The sequence below is a fragment of the Panthera onca genome, chromosome E1 (genome assembly GCF_046562875.1).
Source record: "Panthera onca isolate mPanOnc1 chromosome E1, mPanOnc1 haplotype 2, whole genome shotgun sequence".
Lineage (NCBI taxonomy): Eukaryota > Metazoa > Chordata > Mammalia > Carnivora > Felidae > Panthera > Panthera onca.
Window position 1 is genome coordinate 31,942,690 of NC_138352.1, and position 18,765 is coordinate 31,961,454.

At 57.9% G+C, this 18,765-nt stretch overlaps 2 protein-coding genes across 7 annotated transcripts in view; one reads left to right on the plus strand and one right to left on the minus strand.

Moving 5' to 3' along the window:
* The window catches only part of SMG6 (SMG6 nonsense mediated mRNA decay factor), a 226,478-nt gene extending 212,476 nt beyond the window's left edge, over window positions 1–14,002 (plus strand). For all 5 annotated transcript variants that reach the window (XM_060646929.3, XM_060646930.3, XM_060646931.3 and 2 more), the window contains 4 exons: window positions 5,261–5,414; window positions 8,342–8,553; window positions 8,863–8,944; window positions 12,154–14,002. In XM_060646929.3, the coding sequence (XP_060502912.1) occupies window positions 5,261–5,414; window positions 8,342–8,553; window positions 8,863–8,944; window positions 12,154–12,284 (579 nt within the window). In that variant the 3' untranslated portion in view covers window positions 12,285–14,002. The remainder of the gene's footprint in view (window positions 1–5,260; window positions 5,415–8,341; window positions 8,554–8,862; window positions 8,945–12,153) is intronic.
* Window positions 14,003–14,148: 146 nt separating this feature from the next.
* Window positions 14,149–18,751, minus strand: HIC1 (HIC ZBTB transcriptional repressor 1). Of its 2 annotated transcripts, none has more exons than XM_060646948.3 (2): window positions 18,623–18,751; window positions 14,149–17,154 (listed from the first exon to the last, which is right to left on the minus strand). In XM_060646948.3, exon 2 carries the CDS (start codon window positions 17,132–17,134, stop codon window positions 14,993–14,995), a length of 2,142 nt encoding a protein of 713 aa, XP_060502931.1. In that variant the 5' UTR covers window positions 17,135–17,154; window positions 18,623–18,751; the 3' UTR covers window positions 14,149–14,992. The 2 variants fall into 2 exon arrangements, with proteins under 2 accessions (XP_060502931.1, XP_060502930.1); XM_060646947.3 differs by lacking the exon at window positions 18,623–18,751 and adding an exon at window positions 17,511–17,789.
* Between the last annotated feature and the right edge of the window lie 14 nt (window positions 18,752–18,765).

Below are 18,765 nucleotides of genomic sequence, written 5' to 3' on the forward strand. Positions count from 1 at the left end.
TCCACAAGCTGTGGCGCTGGGTCTCCAGTTTGCTGCAGCCACTCTCGCCTCCCTGGCTCCTGCAGCGTCCACAAGGTCCCGACCTCCTACAGAATGAACCCATGGGCTGTTGGCTGGAGCAGCACCCTTAGGCTAGTACTGCTTGGAGCAAACCCAGAGGTGTCATGCTCACCCCACCACTCCCTCTCCGTCAGGAAAAGGCACACCTCCTGGGCATTCTCAGAACGAGAGTTACCGGATAAAATCCAAGTCGGATTAGCCATAAGATGCCCTCCAGCTCTGAGATTCTGTGATTGAGCCCATCGAGCGAGGTATTGTTGAGGAAACTATAGGAAAAGAAGACCATTCTCTTTGAGCTCTTTACAGTCTAGTTTGAAAATAAAATCAGTCCTCATAAAACTATAAGAAGCAGCAAGCAACTCATCCTGATCATAACTTTTTTGGGTGGTTTTTGGTTTTTGGTTTTTGTTTTGGTTTTCTTGTTTGGTTTTTGTTTGGTTTTTGTTTTTTCTGATTGTAACTTTTGAAAAGAAAGCAGGCACACGTTAAGTTCTGTGGCACTGACTGAACATCCAGAGAAGGGATCCTAAACGGAGACTTCCCCATGAGCACCCACCCTACATGACGATGTTTATCATGCCAGGGGTTTACCAGCCCCTGGTGCTGCCTGCTCTCTTTTGATAGCAAATGCAATATCTGTTCCCTTTGGTTTCTGTGGCTCGAGAAGGAACTGCCTGCCTGCACTGTCAGTGGTTATCTCACCAACTATTCCTATTTTTTATTTCATTTCCATTTTTCCATTTTTCATTTTTAAAAAAGCTTTCTATGTCATTAAAGAAAAAAAGACAATAAGAGTACCATGAGTCTTATCATCTTATCACAGAAGTTAACAACCCTGTCTCTCTCCCCTCCCCATCTCCAGCTCTGCTCCCGAGTGGTTTCCCCAGATAGTTACCCTCCTGGATAATCTAAGAGGTGAAAAATGGAGCTGGTCAGGAGGAAGGGAAACTGACACTTGTGAGGTTATTTATTCATGTATCAGGCATTTTCCTAGATACTTTCACATACAAAATGAGCACAGAAATTTGCTGTGGCACAGAACTTCTTGTTTCTGGTGAAGACATTGCTCTGGCCAGAGAGGCCCAGGGATAAATGATTCCATCACCCAGTAGAGGGACGGGAGCAGCCACACTCCCTGTGGAGTCCTAAGCGGAAGGAAGACTTAAGAGGGCCTTCTCTCGGGGCGCCTGGGTGGCTCAGTCGGTTAAGCGTCCGACTTCGGCTCAGGTCATGATCTCACGGTCCGTGAGTTCGAGCCCCGCGTCGGGCTCTGTGCTGACAGCTCAGAGCCTGGAGCCCGTTTCAGATTCTGTGTCTCCCTCTCTCTCTGACCCTCCCCCATTCATGCTCTGTCTCTCTCTGTCTCAAAAATAAATAAACGTTAAAAAAAAAAATTAAAAAAAAAAAAAAAAAAAAAAAAAGAGGGCCTTCTCTCAATGTGGCTCTGCTTCGTGACTTGGGTTCTTCAAGTTCCACAGCTCCTGTGTGAGCTAATTGCAATACCTTTTATTTGTAATTCTCAGTGTCCCAATTTTCAGTGGGTCAGCATCCCCAAAACATCCCCACAGTCTAGAAGGAACTTAACCTATAAAGAGCCCTTCTCCCAAGCCTGTTAGCTTCCTCATTAGATGTTACTGTGGATTATCTCTTTCCCAGTTCCCCACTGCCTTGCTCAAGGATGCTCTCATACCTCAGAGAAAGTTGGCTACTTAGCACCTTCCAGAAACAGAATTGAGTTCTTTTTTTCCTTCCACACTTGATGACAACTCGGTTCCTACTACCACTGGTGTGATTCAAAGTGTCCGTGCTTTCCTTGGGTTCCCAGTTCATTATCCAAGGACCATCGTGGCCCAACCTTAGCTGCAACGAGAAGGGTTCCAGTGGACCTCTCCTTCCGGGTCAGCACACTTGACTCCAGGCCAGGGCCAGTCTGTCTGAATCACAGCATTCCAGTTGAGCCCCCCTCACCCCCACCAGAGGCTTCTGCAGCTTTTTACTCATACAAACAAAAATAAATCTCACTACCGGCCTCTGAACTCCACAGCAGCTTGCTTCCCCCGTCTCCCCAAGCGTCCCATGGCTGTGAGTGGGGACTTGGCACTCTCCCCACCGACATCACTTTTTCACTCCCTGCGCATCCTGTGTCCTTCTCTCACCGTGCGACCCAGAGATCGGAATGGGACGTGACGGCCGGCACAGGCGCCGTGCACAGCTGCCAGGAATCTGACGGGTAAAATCTGGAAAAGTTAGGAGGGCAAATGCTAAACACACACACACACACACACACACACACACACAGCACCACTCAGAGGGCCGGAAACACAGACACCCGCAGAAGAGGGCCTGCAGACTCCCGGTCCCTCTTCCGTCTGCCATTCTTTTGAAAGGTACTGGGCCAGTCTCATGACCCAGGTATGACACCCCCCAGAGACCCACAGGTACCCCAGGAGAAGGGGGAGCAGCTTCATTTAACCTCCTGAGACTCCGTGAGGGCATGTGGGGAACAGGAAGCAGTTGTGTGGTGACTCACTAGGCAGAGCCAGGTTAAGGGAAGTTGTCTGCGGGCGTCCCTGGGACCGGATGATGGCAGCACAGCTCCAACCACCCTCATACAGCTTGACCCCACCCCACCCCTGGGGAACCAACGAGGTTGCCACCTCCCTGAGAGCCCGCATGGCCTTTGTTCACCTTTCTGGCCCTGAGCCAGAGGTCTGAGAACTCAGACAGTTAGAGCTTCCCTGTACCCTGCTCCTAGGTGTTTCTTCCGTCCTGTCATCAGAACACACAAGCAGGCTCTTAGCCCTTGGCCTCCCTTGGTCACCTGGCTTAAAAAGGCCAGCTTTTTAAAGGTGGGATGGTTCAGGGTCTCAGGAGCTCATTATTGTTCACGCAGGGTGAGGAATGGCAGCCAGGTCCTCTTCTTTAGAGTCAGAGCAGAGCTGGCCTATCATTTCTGCAGGCAGGAAAACTAAGATGTGAAGAGTCTCGGTGGGGCGGTGGCAGAGATCTAGTGCTCAGGTCCCTGAGCCCCTGTCCTCTTCCCAGCCAGGTCTCTGTTCTGTTCCTTCTCCTCCAGAAACACAGAGATTTGGGGGCTTGTGATACCAGGAAGAATGTTCCTGGAGTGGAAAAGCTGGATAGAGAACAGCAAGATCTGGGGAAATGAACAGCTGGAATGCTGCCGCTCCCCATGAGGAGGAAGAGTAGAGCCCCTGTTCTTCTTCTTTTTTAATTTTTTTTTTTTTTTTTTTAACATTTATTCAGTTTTGAGAGAGCACAAGCGGGGAAGGGGCAGAGAGGGAGACACAGAATCCGAAGCAGGCCCCAGGGTCTGAGCTGTCAGCACAGAGCCCGATGTGGGCCTCAAACTCACAAACTGCGAGATCATGACCTGAGCCGAAGTAGAATACCCAACCAACTGAACCACCCAGGCGCCCGCATTAGAGTGCCTGTTCTTACAGAACACCCGAGCCGCTAAATAGTGGCCTATGTTAATTCGATATGAAGAAAAAATAAATTTTTTAAAAAATGCCACAAGGGGAGTTTAGTGGACTGGGTATCATCGTGCAATTGGTCACCCCACAGGGAGGGACTGCCACCCGAATCCCCCGAGAAGATGGCCGGCAGCAGGGGTGCTTTCCCCTGCTGAGGCGACAGCAGCAGGATGACTTCGTCAGACTGGGCCTCTCAGCTGCGTTTCTCATGCCTGCCTGTGGCCTGTGGCCTGTGCCTTCCACCAGCTGTGGTGGCAGTGGCAGCAACGACTTACTCATAGGAAGAGGTCCCCAGTAGGTCACAGAGAAGCCACCCCCAGCATTCAGAGGCATGCCCTTTCAGTTTTACTGTCGTTGCCAGTGAAACCCAAGCACCTTCCTCCCTGACTGTTAGCGGCCGGGGCCAGCACTGTGGGACCCGGCTCGGTTGGCACGCACACCAGTCCCCCTGCTCTGAGCCTGTGTCTGTGTCCTTGCTGGTTGGTGTGTGGCAGAAGATCAGGAGAGGGCGGGACAGGGCTGGGATCTGCTGGCCTGGTCCCTGCCAGATTTGTGTCGGTGCCCTCCTGCTGTGCACCCAGGGAGCACACCGTCTGGGCAGATGCCAGCAAATCATTTTGCTTCTTGGCCATGGTCCCCACAAGAGGAAGCAGCACAATAGTGACCATGTTCTGTAGTGACAGACCCAGGGCCTATCTCAGAGGGCCGCTGCCACTCGGGGCTGTGTCAGACTTGAGAAAGTCGGGCTTTCACAGATGTGCGTGGAGTGTCCCTGAAAGATGTGAAGGTCCATCAGACAGACAAGCCTCCAGGCCATGTGGTCTTCGAGGGGTGGTGCCCAGACCACTGGTGCTGAGTGAGTTGGTTTTTTAGCGGCGCACAGGAGATGCTTTGGCTTTTTATTGTGCAAGTATAGCTTGCACTAGTAAACTTGATAACCGTGGTTATCATTGCTTAAGAAGAGGCTAAGCCAAAAATAGTTGCCTTAAAGTCAGTTTCATGAAAAAACACCAAGTAAATAATCATACAGGTTGTGCAGAGCAGCGGCAAAGGAGCACAGGTAGAACACAGGACTGATGTTGAGGAAACACTGCTGCTGGGCGGGGGGCGGCTGATCTCATCAGCCTGGGTGTTGCTCTCTGTGAGCATGTGAGTTGGGTCCAAATCCATCACACCGTATGGACTCCTGCTGCTGTGGGCATTAATAATTTGTTGTCAGCATCACTGTTTTTGTATAGCCTTTGAGTTTAACCTTTGTTTTCTGGCCATCCAGTGAAATAAACTGAAATAACAAATGCACTCTATATAAAGTGTTCGCGCCGAGCAGTACTCCTCTATATGCTGCCTAGGTAATGTGTGTGAAACCACTTTCCTATCCAGGGAAGCTGACTCCCCCTTGGTGATTTTTAGCCCAGGGTCTGTCTTTCAGAAACCTGTAACTTTTAATACCATCGGGGCTTTCTCTGGCCGAGGCAGGGTTTTAGTCACACGCTGTTCCTCAGGCCATCTAGTCTGTGTTGATTGTTATTGCAGTATTTTGCCCAGTCCTTGGGCCCGTCCCTCAGGCCTGACAGGGACTGGCTGTCCCTCTGGAGCGGGGAGAGTTTCAGGAGGCAGGATGCTGACACACTGTGTAGTCAGGGCCCTGGCTCGTCCACCCACTTGCCTACTCACTCTGGCTCACTCACCGTTCTGTGTCCCTGTAGGCTGTCCTGGAGGACCAGAGTCAGATGAGGCAGATGGAGCTCGAGATCAGACCCTTGTTCCTTGTACCAGACACCAACGGCTTCATTGACCACCTGGCCAGTCTGGCACGGCTGCTGGAGAGCAGGAAGTACATCCTGGTGGTGCCCCTCATCGGTGAGTCAGGCCTGAGCAACCCTGCACGTGCGCAGCAGCCCCCTCTACACACATGTCCCACGGCCCGGGGGGCTACACAGGCAAGGGAGCCCCGCGGCGTGCGTATGACAGGATTTGCAGGGAAGTAGGGTGTGCGTGGGGCAAGGAAAATTGTTTAATAATCAGAGCAGCTCAAATTATTATGGCTGATCCATGGCTTAAACTGCTTGAGCAAATGGACTCCTGTGTCCCAGCAACCAGAGGCTGCATGAGCCCAGCCCTTGTTTTTATCCTTATAAAGCTTGCAGTAAAACAGCAAAGCTGGTTCCCGTTATTGGTAAACACTCAGCCCTGGCAGATAACGGCAGTGCTGCTGGGTGGTCTGGCAGGGAGGCTGGGAGGATTTTGAAGTGGTTAGATGCCTTTGGTCTGATTGTCTTGTAGCTTTTCATGATCATTCTGTTGGTTCGAGGTAGCATTCTTCTGGCCGGTGTCACCCTAAGGCCAGGCTGATGGAAACCCTCCAGAGCAAGCCCTTGGCTCATGCCTGTGGATTCCTGCCACTTGGGCCCTTACCGCTGTCTGGTCACTGGTGCTGGTGCAGGGTCAGCATCTCAGGACCCAGCTAGCTTGCTTCCACCCTCAGGCCAGAAGAGCCCAGCTGGGCTGTCTCCAAGGGACTGTCTAGGCACTGTCTTAGTTCTTGGAGCTCTATGGTGGGTCAGCCTGAGGATGGGCTGCGGGCTCTGGGCGCCTGGTATCCCTGATAGAGCTCATATAGCTGATGGCCATCCTGTGGAGGGAGAGGGCCTGGAAGGTGACTGGCTTTTCAGTGTCCCCTTCTCAGAAGCTGCTGGGAGCCAGTTCGGGATCCTTGTCCTCTGGAAAAGCTGCCAGACTGGCAGTCTGCCTGCCAAGCCACCTCTGACATCCATGCCAAGATGTTCCATTGGGCCTCCCCTCCTAGTCCCAAGTGTCTTAGTGCCAGATGAGGGTGGAAACAAAGGGCAGGAAACATCCGCCCCTGCAGAGGCTATAGAACCCTGGGGGGTTGTGGGAAACACGTTAGCACCACCTGAGAATGTTGGCACTGAAGCAGCCCTCGTCCCGCCTCCACCCTCCCTGTCTTCCTTCCCCCTCCCCATGTGGCCTGGCCAGAACCTCTAAAACCCAGGCCTTTAGACCTAAGGGAAGGCTTTCTGTTCTTCAAAAGTAGAGCAGCAAGACCATCAAGTTTTTCCAGCTTTCCCTCTTCCCTCACAGCGTCCTGGGGTGGGGCGGCTATCAGGATAACATGTCTTCGTGCTTTCCTATCCAGGAGAGTTTTAGGGGGAAGAAAGTGAGTAAGTGGTCACTTGTTTTGCTAGTGGTCAGGAAATGGTATAAACTGACAGAGGTTGCTGACATCTCAGGAGCCCCCTAAGACTTGGAAGGAGCCTCAGACACCATCCGAGGCTAGCAGGGGTTTTGGTCACCAGTACCGTCTGTGCCCCTACGGTGTGCTCAGGCTCCTTGTCCCTGAGGGATCTCACGGAAGGCAGAGCTTCAAGACCTTGGCCTTGAGGAGCTTGTGGTTCAGTAGGGAAAGCCAGATATGGTAGGGAGGGAGCAAATATATGAGAAAACCCATAGGAGAGGGACACATGTAGAATAAATTGATGGCCCCCGTAGTTGCTGGGAAATGACAGTGCCACTACGGCAGTGAGGGCCAGCCTCTTTGAACCTTCTTCAGCTGGGCAGGGCCCTGGAATCTCAGGAGCTGTAAAGAGCACTCCTGTTCAGTGAGGCTCCCTCAGTGGATTCCCGCCCTGTGTCCAGAGCACAAAGGGTTAAGCAGACAGCTTTCCCTGCTTGTTTCTTGTGCTCTTTAACCTGCTCCTGCTCCTTAGGCCTGACCCTAGCATCGAGAAGCCCCGCCTGGTGCAGAAGCACAAACAAGCTTCCCCTTTGAAGCCTGTTTAGTTTGGAAGCAGGAAAGGAGATTTTGGGATGGAATACCAGTTTTTCGTGTTTGATGTTCTGTTTGCCGTACCATACACCCGTCCACCACCACTTCCCAGCCTCAACCATACATTGTGTGGACATGTAGCAGCCTCAAGTTGCTGAAAGCGTGGGCATTGTGTGTGTGTGTGTGTGCATTCCCACATGGGCCCTTTCCAGAAAGTGTCTCTGAATACCCAGACAGTGAGTGCCAGGCTCACCATGGAACAGCATGCTCATGCCGACTCCCCGAGCCATGAATCATTGCACTGAGGAGAGGCCTCAGACCCCAAACTCTCCCGGAGCCCCCAAGGAGTGCATATTTCCCACTTGACCTCAGGCTTTTGGCTGGAATTTTGGAAAGAATCTTCACCAGAAAATGAAGCCGTGTCCCAGACACATAGGCAGGCAGACACATACACACACACACATACACACACACAAACACGTGCAGTATCAGCGGAGTGTCTGTGCCAAGGGCATGGTTTGAGGGAATACCACGGCCCCTGCAAGTAAGGCCGTGACTGTTGCTTCCCACTTGGTGACCTGCCTACACTGTGCCAGGGGATAGTGTGTAGAACTCTGCCCCTTGTGAACTTCTGTGGTTGGGGGTCCAGGTTGATGAGGGGGCTGCCTCTTGCCCTGTAGCAGCTACCCTTGCCTCTCTTGAGAAACTCTTTCAATTTGATCCTATAACTAAGGAATGTGATGGAGGGGCCAGGTTTCTTCTTCTGAATACAGCAGCTCCAGAAAATCCGTGTAAGTTCCTTCTTGGAGGAGGGCGGGGCCCGGGGGAAGGCGCAGAAAGATAGAACTCTGGGTAAAGTCTGGGACACTTCTTGCCTCCCAAGTTCTCCTAAGCATCATTGGAAGACTCCTTTGGGCAAGATGGATTCTGTGGTCTGGGAAGGGGCTGGCTGGGAGTGAGCCTAGGGAGCTGATAAACTTGTGGAACTATGTCTCATCAGTGATCAATGAGCTGGACGGCCTGGCCAAGGGGCAGGAGACAGACCACCGGGCTGGGGGCTATGCCCGTGTGGTGCAGGAAAAGGCCCGGAAGTCCATCGAGTTCCTCGAGCGGCGATTTGAGAGTCGGGACTCTTGTCTGCGGGCCCTGACCAGCCGTGGCAATGAACTGGAATCCATCGCCTTCCGCAGCGAGGACATTACTGGCCAACTGGTAAGACCTGTGGCAGAAAGGGAGAGCCCACAGTCTACCTCAGAACAGGGTCTCCGGGAAGTCAGGCAGCTCAGGCAGCCTAGGCAGCTGAGGGGGACAGCCACCATTGAGGCCCAGGAGGGGCAGTTCTGTGTCCCCTAGATCACTCTTGGCACAGTTGGACCCAACCAAGCAGGGCCTTGACGTGTATGGGAGGGACTCCGGGATGTGATCCTCCCCAGGAACCCCAGAGGCAAAAAGTATACCTGTGCCACCTCCGAATGGCGCCCCCTCCTGCCCAATGGCCCTTCTCACACTTTCTTCCTCCAGGGTAACAACGATGACCTGATCCTCTCCTGCTGCCTCCACTACTGCAAAGACAAGGCTAAGGACTTCATGCCCACCAACAAAGGTACAGCTTTGCCTCTGCCTCAGGATCATCCACCCCCATGCCCTACCATCCTCAGTCCTAGGAAAGGGTTCCTCCACCACCAACTCTGGCCTGGGAAGTTTGATAAATCAGAGGTCAGATTTGATGCAAGCCTGAGGCCAGACTCTGGAAATCCAACTTCCCTGTCACAGCTTCCCCCACTCCCCGGTGGACCCTGGGCCAACTAGGGGTGGACCTAGCCCAGGAAGCAAGGCTCTAGGCAGGGAGCTTTCCCACTCGGCATGGATCCATTTCCTTTCTTGGGTCCTCAGTGAGTTCTCTGACAGCAAGAATGTCTTTATGATTCAGTGTAGCTTATTCTGGCCATGGTCTCCTGAGCCCAGCCCTCTGCAGCTCTGAGAGGACAGTCCCCAGTGGTCCCTGGGGCCCACCTCCCTTTTCTTGGCCGTGTTCACACTCTCAGTTCATCCCTGAATGTTTGCCCTCTGTCAGGCCGGTGACGGAGGTACTTTCCTAGTGAGTAGTGGGCCTTCTCTTCCTGTCTCGGTGTCATATGCCATCACACTTTGGGGGCAGGTGACAGCTTGAGGACTGAGCCCTCAGCCCAATTTTCAAGACCTCTTTGGTGACTGGAGTCCTGTCTTTGGCCCAAAGACCCACCTTGGGATGCTTTTCCAGGGGCTTGAGCACCTCATTCTCAACCCAGAATGCTTTCCTGCATGGCCCCTCGGAGTCAGCAAGGCTCAGGTGTTTTCTGCTCCTGGCTTCCAGGAGTCTGATGTTTCCTCCTAGGATGTCCTAGCTCCATGTCTACAGACTTGGTCATTCTTACCACTTGGTCTCTGTCTATGTATAGGTAACTACATCCTATCCTTTTCCTTTAGCCGTTGTTGCTCATCTCCCTTCCCTGTTCAGTTTCCTACCCTGGCTTCCAGACTAGTCGGGGCACTGTCTTCTCCCCTGCTGCTCCTACCCGAGTCTCTGCACCAGGGGCTGGTAATGAACCCACAGGTGCTGTTCAGAGGGGTCCTGCCATGTGGCTTGTACATTCTGGCCCTCAGAGCCAGACCTGGAGCAGTGAAGTGATCAAAAGGAGTCCTGGCTGAACCAAACGGGGGAGCTTGTGTTCTGCTCCCAGGCAGCTTCCTAGAGGGGCACCTTCTGAGAGAGAGGAAGGCAGGACTGCAGGCCTTGTTGGGAAGTGTAGTTCAGATACTGCTGCGGCCCCACCCAGCCTCAGAGCTGTTTCTTTCTCAGCAGAGACAAATTTTGGCTTTCACCCTACTAGTCTCTCCACCCCCCACACACACTTCACCCTAAACAGCCTACAGGAACCCATTGCCATCCTGGGGACCGCCCCTATCAGAATTACATCAGCAACGGCTAGTGTAATCAAACCCCATTTGTCAGTGTGAATTCTTAGCAGATTAACTTGTCAGATTCACAGAGAAACCGTCACTAAATGTTTATGTGTAAACGATGTTGAATTTTAAAATCATGTGGATTATGGCGGATGGGGCCTGACAAGATGACAGTCTCTGGTTTCTAACAAAGTGAAGTTACCAGTGTCAAAACAGAGGATGTTTATTGTTAAAAATGTCTGAAAGTATCCACAGAAACCCCTGCAGACCCCTGCCAGCAACGCAGGGCCTTAGTCAACTGACCTAAGGTCTGGGACTCTCTTGGTCCGAGCCCCAGGGCAGGAGCGGTGGGGCTGCCTTGAGCAGCCAGCTGGGAACCCCACATTAGCACAGGCCAGCACCACCATGCCAGAGGGCCCAGGCCCAGGCAGTTGAGCTCCAGCTCCAGGCCTCCTCTCTGCTCAGGCGGCCATCCTCTCCCCATCTGCCCACCGCAGCCCCTCACCTCCCACCCCTCCTCCTTCCACCTCTCCCCTCTGCTCCCCACCCCTCCTCCTTCCACCTCTCCCCTCTGCTCACCAGCGTCCTCAGCCTCTCCCTCCCTCTTCCCCCAAACTCCTCCCAGGCTGACGGCCAGTTCTCAGCCTCCCTGCCTGGAGCTGGCAAGCCTGAAACCGTTCAGGTCTGACCTGGACATTTGCGATTGCCCAGCCCCGCCAGCCCCCCGCAGTCAGCAAGCCCCGCAGGACACTTCCTGTGCCTCACTGTCTGCCGGACCTCCGTCAGGAAATACCCAGCCTGGGACTGAGGGGTGGGCCTGCCACCAAGCGGCCTGCCCAGGGGTGGGGATGTCACTTGTGTGGGTACTTGGCCCTGGTTGAATCTCCCCAGTACATTAAGAGGTTAGGAAATTAGGGGAAGAGAGGTAGTGGAAGACATCTTGCTAAGAGGTCATCTAAAAAGAACAAAGGCTGCCTGTGCTGATATAGAAAGAGCTTTAAAATATGTAAAATTTGAATAAAGTAAATATGGCTAGTATGATTATAATGTAGGAAAAAAGCTTATGTAACAAGTATACGTACTCACACGTGCATAAAGAAATCCGAAAGCACGCACAGATCGAGCCCTCGGGAGCAAGACAGAGACACATGAAGGGAGACAGCTGGATGGATGACTGTGACTTTTCCTTTCCTTTGTCCTCTTCTCTACTGTTCAAGGTTCTCACCATTTACGTGGATTACTTTCATGTAATGGAGGAAATCATTGGACTCTAGCTCAGGGCCACCTTGGCCGCGGCTCTGCCAGGGACCCTGGCCCTCCTTTCCTTAGAGCTCCCCTAAACTAACCCCTCTTCTCACATCTGGGAGCCTGGATACACTGTGGATTCCATCTTGAGCTTTCTACCTCTTAATACTTAAAGCATTGGCCCGCTAGCCTTGGAGGGAGAGGATGTGCAAAAAAGAGAGTAGTAATTGTGAGTCCAGGACCAGCCATACAGTCAGAAGGAGTAGAAGGAAAGGGGCTCCTTCTACCCCTTCAGTTCAGCATCCTGGGAGAAGGGTCTGTGGAGGCCAGTGGCTCAGGCAGATCTCTAGGCAGGAGGCAACACAGCCCTGTGCTGGAGGCGGGGGTCTGAAGCACAAGGCCAGCGCTGGCCCAGCATGGTCCTCTCTAAGCCGATAGGGGAGGGGTACCCTCAGCCGATTGCGTGAGGGAAAGACTTACAGAAGGGCCAGGAAATGACCGGCCCTGACCCCTACGGGACCACATTCCCCCCCCCCCCCACCCCAACCTCCAGAGAGAGGAGAGGCAGCCTGTGCCTCTGCCTCCTGCCCTCATTGAAGTCCTTCTGCTCTCTCCTGCCTACAGAGGAGCCAATCCGGCTACTGCGGGAGGTGGTGCTGTTGACGGATGACCGCAACCTGCGTGTGAAGGCACTGACGAGGAACGTGCCTGTGCGGGACATCCCGGCCTTCCTCACGTGGGCCCAGGTGGGCTGAGAGGGCCGCATCGGGGTCTCCCCCCGGAACCATTCCTGAGAGGCCACCAGGCGCCCAGTGTAGCAACGAAGATGCCCACGTGCCTGAGCCACCAATCCACCCAGACAATAAACCATCCTCTTCCAACCCACGCCGTGGCCGTGCTGTGGGGGAGCTGCTCCTCACAGAGCCCCTCCTGAGGGTCGGGCGGAAGCTGCTGGGACCCTCCTGGGCTGCCAAGATTTAGCAGGGAGGTGGCTGGCTGCAGTGACAGCAGGTGGGTGAGCCAGATAGGCCACCCATGGTCTCAGCCTTTCTCCCTCCCCCTGTCTAGTTCAAGGGCTGGGGGAAGGCCTTCTCAGCACAGGGACTCAGACACTTTCTCAGCTGGAGATAGGGTAGGGGTTGCATTTCCATCAGGTGCAGGCGAAATGACGGGTCCCTTCAATCTTCAGAACCCCTGTCCTGAATGTGTCCCAAGAGGCTTTGGTCATGCCATGAAGAGAGTGCCCAGGGTGTGTGTCTCTCTCGGAGGCCTGGATTCCCCTAGGGACCCAGGTTGGGTTCTGGACACTAGATCCCCAACAGCAGCCCTAGGCCCCACCTTTCCTACCCCTACCCCCAAACACACATCCATCCTGCTGCTCTTCCTGTCCTTATCCATCTGAGTCCGTTACACTTTGCCACTCGTTTCCCCTTGGATGGTCATGGGTCTAGAGGGAGGGGACATATGGTCTCAGGCTCATGCTTCCTGGGTGGCCTTTGCCTGCTCCTCTCCCTCATTGGCCTTCCTTTTGTTCTAGGTCCCATTTCATGAAGTTTCTTCAGACTTTTCTCAGCTCCTCCCCCCCCTCCTCCCTCCCTCTCTCTCTCTCTCTCTCTCTCTCTCTCTCTCTCTCTCTCTCTCTCTCTCTCTCCTGAATCCTCCCCTTGCCCCCCTTCCCTTTCTGGTGATGCCTCTCACCTCCCTGATCCCCTCAACTTCTTCACCTCAGGTCCTTGCCATGGGGGTTCCCACTCTGAATCTTCCTCCTCTGGTACCTCCTCTGATACCTCTTCCTTCTCTGTGGCAGGACCCTAATAAAGTGTTCCTGCCCAAACCTTTCTCAGGCCCCTGCGCTCTGAGAAACTTCCAGGCTCCTACAGCACCGCCTGAGGGTAGGATGGGCCAGTGCCTGAGAGGGGCATTGCCAAGCCTGGAGTTTTCACCCTTTCTAGCTTTGCCCTAGAAGAACTTGACACAGGGGCCTTTTGGCCTTTGAGGTTTTTGTTGCCTCTTAAGCTGGCACCTGTGTCCAAAGCCTCACTCGAGAGGCTTCCTACTGGGAATGGGTTCTCCCAAGCCAGGGACAGGGATGAGAGGAACTTGGAGGAAGACAGGGCCTTGAGGAGGAGCCAGGAGTAAATTTTGATGGGACCAGAGGGGGAATCCCCCAAAGCTCCCTGTCTGGACTGTACAGCCTGGCCAGAGGATGGGAATGAAGCTGTACCCTCCCTGAGGCCCCAAGATTATACCTGAATAAGGGGGTACTGTGCAGGAGAGCCACCAGTGGTTCAGGGGGATGAGTGCCCCAGAGCCTCAGAAGACGGACTCTTTGGGGTACAGGCTCCCGGCCTCTCCTTTGATATCCTCTCCCCTGGATGAAGGCCAATGACTGGGTGGGTGGGAGACCTGTCTCTCCTTTCTGCCCCATTTGCAGCACTGGTTTTGTTTCCCTTAATAAATTTTTAGTTATGAACATGCCTAACTCTTGCCCATCTGTCTCTGGGATCGGGGAGGGAAGAAGGCGCAAGTTTCTCTCTGCACCTGTATGAGGGGGTGTGTCTGGCCCCTCCATCCACCCAGGTCCTTGTGCAGGGCAGAAGAGAGGAGCAGGGTCCAGGGTCCTTGGTTACTGCTTTATTGCTGTTTGGTTCGAGTATAGAAAATGGAAGCGGCTCTGGAAGAGCCTGTGTACAAGGTAGGAAATATACAAACTGGGGAGGAGGGAGCTAAAGAGACCACGTTCCAGCCCAGCCCAGCCTGGGCTCGAGGTGGGGGGCCGCCCGGGGCGCATGCAATAAATATGGTCCGGGGCCCCAGGGGAGGGGGGAGGACACCGCGGGAGTGGGAGACCTGTAGGCCAGGGCTGTCTCAGCCCTCGGACTCCAGAGGGAGGGAAGGGTTGGCCCTGGGGCTAGTGCCACTTGTGCAAAATGAGGAACTTCACATTATCAGTCCCGGGGCGGGCGGGAGCGGGGGGCGGAGGGGGGGCCCTCCGGCCGGCTCAGTCCCCTCCCCACTCCCCAACTCTGCCCGACGCTCCGACCCCAGCAGGGAGATTCACAGTGAGAATGGGTGTGGTCGCAAGGGCCGGAGGTAGGGCTGGGAGCGCCCCATCAGTGACACCCCTCCCTCCAAGAGCAGCGCGGAGCCAGGGGAGGGGGCCAACGAACCACAGGAAGAGGCGGAGAAGGGCCGGGGGTCTCCTTTGGTCAAAGCTGATATCAAAAATATAAATCTCCCTTCCCCCATCCCACCCCCGTCCCGGGGTTTCACCCCCCACCCCAACCCCCGGGCTAAGGCACAAAGCAGTGAGGCCAGGTGGGGCCGCCGCCACCGCGGCGACGCTGCCGCTGCTACTACAGTTGTCCGGCGCGGTGTGCCTGCTCGCGGCTGCCGCCGCCGCTCCCTGGGGCCACGGGCCGGGGCCACGCGGCGGCAGCAAGTCGGGCCGGCATGAGGCGCTCTAGGTCGGGGAAAAACGGTCGATGGTCCGGCCGTCGGGTCCGGCGGCCAGGTGCGCTCCCTGGCTCAGCACCTCGGCCGCCTTGTCGGGGCTGAGGCCCAGCTCCGCGGTGAACTTAGCCAGCGGGTAGAGGCTCTCCAGCGCCACCTTGGGGTCGTGCAGGAAGTGCGTGGTCTGCGCCAGCAGCTCGGCCGCGGCTGCCTTGTCCTGCTGCTTCAGGCTCAGCTGTTCGGCCGTGAGGCGGGCCACAGCAAAGACGCCCTCGGGAAAGTCGAGCTTGCCCTTGCCGTCGGGGCCGGGGACGCCGGGTAGCCCCCCCAGACCCGCCAGCGCCCCGGCTGCGCCTGCCGCGCCACCCACGGCGTGCATTTTCATGTGGCTGATGAGGTTGCGTTGCTGTGCGAACTTGCCGCCGCACACCTGGCACTCGTAGGGCTTCTCGCCCGAGTGGATGCGCATGTGCTCTGTCAGGCGGTACTGGCGCGTGAAGCGCATGCCGCACGCGTCGCACGCGAAGGGTTTGAGGCCCAGGTGGCTGCGCATGTGGCGCGTCATGGTCCCGCGCTGCGTGAACTTCTTCCCGCAGATGGTGCACGGATAGGGCCGGGTCAGCCAGTGCGTCTTCTCGTGCTGCCGCAGCGTGGCCGGGTCCTTGTAGCTCTTGTCGCACGACGCGCAGCGGTAAGGCCGCAGCAGCTCACCCAGGCCGCCCGGAGCCCCAGCGACCTTGTCCCCACTGCCTCCAAAAGGGGGCCCCAAGCCGGCGGCCCCCGCCGCTACCTCAGCCGCCTCGGCCCTGCCGTACAGCGCTTCCTCCTCCTCCACGTGAGCTTCCACGTGCGCATTCAGCTGCTCCGAGCTGGGGAAGCCCTTGCCGCACGGAATGCACACGTACAGGTTGTCACCGAAGCTCTCAGGCTCACCATAGGCCAGGTGCGGGCATGGGTAGCCCTCGAGGTGGCCGCCGGGCGGGCTGGGGTCCTCGCTGCTGCCCGTCTCCTCGCTGCTGCTCTTGTAGTCGTCGCCGTCGCCGCCCGCGCCTGGCCCGTCCAAGCTGCCCTGGTAGCGCGGCGGCGCCAGGCCCAGTGGGGGTACCCCGGGCGAAGCGGCCGGGTCCCCGCCGCGCTCCTCGCAGCGCTCGCTGGGGGAGCCGCGCTCCCGGCCCAGCTCGTCGCCGTAGCTGCCCAGGCCTGGCTCGTGCTTCATCCAGCGATAGAGAAGGCTGGGTCCGTCGGGGCGGCCCGGGGGCTCGGGTCCCGGGCTGCCGCCGCCGCCACGGAACGGGTCCGGAGGCGGTACAGCCTCCTCCAGCTTCTGGAAGGGCAGCGGCGGCAGCGGTGGCAGGGCGAGCGGTGGCTCTTTGTAGGCTGCGGGGCCGGCGCTGGGAGGACTGTCTGGGCGCGGGGGCAGTTCGCGCTCGCCCGGCGGCCGCTCTGGAGGCGCGGAGCCCGGCGGGCTTTTCTTGGACAGGTCCAGGCCGCAGAGCGGGGAGCAGCGGCGCTCCGGGGCGCAGAGCGCCGAGGCCGGGCCGGGGCCCGAGGCGTACAGCTCCGCGCAGTGCGTGTTCACTGCGGCCTCGGGGCCCGAAGACGGCTCGGCGGCGGGCGGCGGCGGAGGCCCGGCTGGGGACGAGTAGCAGGCCTGGATGACGGGCGTGGCTGCCCGAAGGCCACGGCCCGGCCTCCCGTAGGGTGCATAACCGCCGCCGCCGCCCCCGCCGCCCCGCAGGTGGCAGTACTTGCCGTGGCGCTTGAGGCGCTTTTTGCACAACGCCACGAGGTCGGGGATCTGCAGGTAGCTGGCGGCGGCCAGCACGGCGCCCAGGCTCGGCTCAGCCCCCGGGGCCACGGCCGCTGCCGCCGCCGCCTCTGCGCCATCAGCCAGGCGGCCTGTGTAGATGAAGTCCAGCACCAGGCGGAACACCGCCGGGCTCACCATGTCATGGTCCAGGTTGAGCAGGTTGTCATGCACCACCAGGGACTTGAGGTAGGCGCTGCTGGCCGCCAGCACGTTCTTGTGCGCGCGGAAGAGGGCGTTCTGCACCACGATGATCACGTCGCACAAGAAGCCCTTGGTGCGCTGGTTGTTGAGCTGCAGCAGCAGCTGCCTCGAGTGGCCCGGCGCCTCCATCGTGTCCAGCATCGTCTGCCCAGCACACTCTCCTGCAGGGACACACAGCAGCCGGGTCAGAGCCTCAGGAGCCCCCGCTGCCTGTATCCAGCTGGGCACTTCTCCCCCACCCCCCACCCCCCACCAACTTCCCCTTCCCCTTCCCCTCAGCTAGGCAGGGGCATCGAGCACCGCGGCCTGGGCACTAGCAGAGGATCGGCGGCCTCCTAGTGTGGAAGCCTGGGCCGGTGGCCTGGACCAGAAGAAGGCGTAGGAGAGTGGCTGGTGGAGAGGGGGCCAGACTGGCCTGCACACCCAGGCCCGGAGGCCACCGGGCCCAGGGGCTGGGTCCTGGGGACTTCCGAGGAGAAAACTGTTTGGGGGAAGTGACCCCTTCGGAGACAGTTACCCGATTTGAGGAAAATGTCCGCTTCAGGAAAAGTCATTCAGGGCCGAGAAGTTTGCCCAACTGGGATATTAGGGAGCCGAGTAAAAAGCGCCTCCCGCCTCGGGAGAAGTTGCCCCAGCTGGGGGAAGTGATCCAGTGGAGGGGAGCGCGGTGCCCGCCGTGGCGCCGCCTTGCCTGGGGGCTGTCAGGCCCTCAGTTGGGGCCGGGGCGCGGCCGCGGCGCGGGGAGCGGAGGCAGAGGCTGCCGTGGCGGGCAGAGCACGAAGGCCGGCCCCGGCGCAGGGAGGGCGTTATATCGGGGCAGGAGGCTGAGGCAGGAAGCAGGTGGGGGGGAGGGGGGAGCCACGCAGCTCCCAGGGGAGGGAGGGGGCAGCGCCCCGGGCGGGCACGGCGCACAGCCGGCTGCGGCCCTGACCCCGGCCTGCGCCCCACCCGCGTCCCGGCCCCGGCCTCGGCCTCAGCTCTGCATTCGCGGGCCCGCGCCTCCCTCCCCAGCTCCCTTTGGCCCCTTCTCCGCGGGAACTCCGCCGCCCCAAACTTGGGGAAAAGTTTCCTAACTTCAGACAGGCCGGGAGAAGCGCGCCAGCCCCAGTCCCTCGACTCTCAGCTTTTCCTCTCGGCCCCCAATTTCGGCAGCCAGGCGGCCCTGGGGCCTGGGCCGAGCCCTGAACTCCCCTGCCCGCTCGTTCGTCTGCCCACCCTGTTCCCCGCCTGGCCCGCAGGGCCTCGCGGCCCGTTACCTGCGGCCGCTGCCCGACCCGGCTTCCCTCCCCGTGGCGGTGGCAGCTCCTAGCCGGCGCCCCACCCGCCCCGCTGCCAGGCGCCGAGCTGTGCCAGGGCAGCGCCCCTGCCAGCCCCGCCCGCCAGCTCCCCTTCCCTTCGCCTCTCCAGCCCATGTGCGGGCAGAGTCGGCCCCGGGCCGCTGACCCCGCCGTGAACCCGGCGCAGAGCAGCAGCCCGGCGGTCCTGAGTCCTCTAGGGGCGACACCCGGAGTCCTGAACGCCAGCCGCGTTGGGGCGCCCGCGCCGGAGGATGCGCCCGAGGCGGCCAGCGCGTGAGGACCGGGCTGTCCGGGTCCCCTGTCCCTCCCGGTCCCGAGTCTGAGGACCCACCTGGGGGGCATGTCGGAAGCCCCGGGCCCGGCTGCCGGCGGATCCAGGGGGGACGTGGCTGCGCTGCGCTGCCCTCCGCCCGCCGGGCCCCCGGTCGGTCTGTCCTGATGGTCCGTCCTCCCCGCGTCCTGGTCGCGTCTCAG